The sequence below is a fragment of the Echinops telfairi genome, unplaced genomic scaffold (assembly GCF_000313985.2).
Source record: "Echinops telfairi isolate 266 unplaced genomic scaffold, ASM31398v2 ScPeMD7_7468;HRSCAF=8506_0, whole genome shotgun sequence".
NCBI lineage: Eukaryota > Metazoa > Chordata > Mammalia > Afrosoricida > Tenrecidae > Echinops > Echinops telfairi.
Window position 1 is genome coordinate 34,057,689 of NW_022111369.1, and position 2,877 is coordinate 34,060,565.

At 41.3% G+C, this 2,877-nt stretch overlaps 1 protein-coding gene across 1 annotated transcript in view; it reads left to right on the forward strand.

Moving 5' to 3' along the window:
• Positions 1–2,877, forward strand: part of WDFY3 (WD repeat and FYVE domain containing 3) — a 242,492-nt gene that overhangs the window by 160,961 nt on the left and 78,654 nt on the right. The window contains exon 33 of the mRNA XM_045284341.1: positions 2,048–2,281. Within this exon, the coding sequence (XP_045140276.1) occupies positions 2,048–2,281 (234 nt within the window). The remainder of the gene's footprint in view (positions 1–2,047; positions 2,282–2,877) is intronic.

Sequence of the window (2,877 nt, forward strand, 5' to 3'; positions counted from 1 at the left end):
TCACTGTTCACTTTTCTGACTTTTTAAAAGACTATTTTGTGCGAATGCACTAGATCATTATTAGCCGATAATCTCATAGTAGGCATAGACTTCTTTCGTCCTCCACAAAACACTGAAAACACTTATTCCGCCATCATTTCTCAGGATTTCTGGGCATTTCTTTTTATATATATGACACTGTAGAAGCCTGGCACAATTTGCCTTCTTCGTGCTAATTTTCCTTTATGCATAAAGCTGAACTATTCTAAAATTATAATGCTTTGGGGGAGAAGGATAACTGTAGCGCATGACCATAATACGCTCAGCTTGATGATAACTTTAAGAAGCTGCTTTTTTGTGGGGGGGTGGGGAAAAAAGCTGCCCACTGATATTTTGCCCCCATAGTTCCTTCTCACTACCTTGCAATCTGTCTTCTGGTCTTGCTGCCTCCTGGCTCAAAATTACATACTAATTTGCTTACTGTATATACTCGTGTATAAGCCGAGTTTTTAGCACATTTTTTATGCAGTTTCTGTGGTAAAATTAGGTGATATTTGGCTGATATTCAGGTTGGTTTATACTCTAGTATATACAGTATTTGTTTTGTTAACCTAACATATAATAGATTGCCTTGTGAGTCGATTCATGGATAGGCACACAGGTTGCACAGGTGTGTCAGAGAGAGTAGCATTTACCCATGGATGCACAGAGATGTCACAGAAGATACCTGGTTATTTACCTTTGCTGAAAATATATCCATGGCTGTGGTGGAACACACAGGGGCAACATTATAAAAACACCTTAGGCATAACCAAACAAGTGGGAATGAGTCACTGGGCCTGGGGGACCAGACCATCCTTTCAAGGGAGAACAAGGTCACTTGGCATAACCTAGTCTGTATAGATAATGTTCTATATCCTGCGTTGGTGAATAGCAACTGGGATCTTCCAAGTTCATGACTGGCCATCACACATGCAACTCTGGGTCTCTTCATGGAGGAAAGAAAAGTGAGCAAATCCAAAGACACGTGGCAACACTGATTTCAAAGGACTCCATGGTCAGGCAAACTCAGCCCCCGCAGCCTGGAGACCAGGAGAGCTAGATGGGACTTGACTCCCTTTACAGACTGCGCTGAAAGGGTCACGATAGAAGGTCTTGGATAGAGTGGGGGAAGGTGGGACAAAATGATAAAAGAGATCAGCTGTATTGTTTGGCTAGAGATTGGTGGCATCCCTGAGACTCCTAGGGTCCTCAAGTGCTGGTAATGAACTCACCCCCATGGTTCAGTTTTCAGCCAACCAGTAGACTGGGAGGTACACACTCATTCGTCTAACCAACTGTTTGGCAAAAAAAAAAAAAAGGTAAGGGGGGGGGGCCAGCACAGACAAATGTCAGAAAAGTTAGAAAAGGAGGGAATGAAAATAGTACCCACAGGGAAGGAGTCGAAGAAGTGACCTTTTGTTTGGGGGCTGCAATCAATGACATGAATCAAAGTATATATGTATGAATTGTTGAGTGATCATCTGATTTGGTCTGCAATCACTTACCCAATTCACTGAAAAAAAAAATGAAAGAAAAAAATTGGATAAATCTGACTTGCAACGTGTAACTAAAAATAAATAAAGGAAGAAAGAAAACTGCCCTTCCGTGCTGCCATTATATCAGATCTTTATCTGAAATACTACGACATAACTAGCTTCTCCATAAGCAAGTTTCAAATATGCAAATAATCATCACCCTCATTTTATTCATCTTAAGTGCAGATATCCCCCCTAAAAATAGAATTCACCATAAAGCAAACATATTGTTAGTGGTCAATCAGTAGTTTATGATAAAAACACCATATGTTGAAGAACCATAATGTACGGTGCCAGATGACTGTCTTGAATCAGAGATCAAATGAAGTGTGGGGTGGGTAATAATAATGTGTGAGATGTCCTAATAGGTGGTAGATGCCCTAGTTCAATACTGTTGTTGCTGCTGTCATTTTGTTTTTAAGAACATGGAAATAAAGATTCCCTATGCACTCGAATCTGACGACTGGGTTTTTCCTATCTGCTTTTACTAGGTGACTGATCTTGATGATGAAGTCGGGTCTCCAGCTGAAGAGTTCAAAGCCTTTGCAGCAGACACCGGCATGAACAGGAGCCAATCAGAGTACTGCAATGTGGGCACAAAGACCTACCTGACCAATCACCCGGCTAAAAAGTTTGTTTTTGACTTCATGCGGGTCTTAATAATAGATAATCTCTGCCTCACTCCTGCCAGCAAGCAAACGCCACTAATCGATCTCTTGTTAGAGGTAAAGACAAAGAATTGCATTCATCTCTCTCTGCATTGTTTTCATGCTTAGGACATGAATCGCCAAATAAATTCTGAGCCATCTGCCACCCAGATTTTAAATTCTGAATTGTTTTCTCAAACCCACTGCCTTTGAGTGAATGACAGTTCATGGCTGCCTTCTCTGTGGACAAAGTAGAACTGCTCCATAGGGTTTCCAAGAGTTGTATATGCACAGCACATAATGGGCTATGGAAAGTTTGTATCCCCAGTATGCTTTAGACCTTATGCATTTATTTTCCTTCCTTTACCTCAAGTGTGTCCCTAGTCCAATCTTTTGTTTCCTTCCGCTAGACCAGGCTTCAGCATATTTTTCTTATTGTCGGTACAGGGTCATTACTAAATAGTTGAGGCTTTGCAAGTCATACAGTCTCTGTCACAGCTGTTCATCTCTGCCATTGTAGATGGAATACAGCCATAGACACTACATAAGTGAACAAGCATGGCTGTGTTCCAATAAAGCTTTATCTACAAACGTAGGCAACAGGCCACCATAGTCTGCCAACCACTTCCCTGGACATTTACAGTGGCCTGGCCTTTATAGCACATTCATTCCAT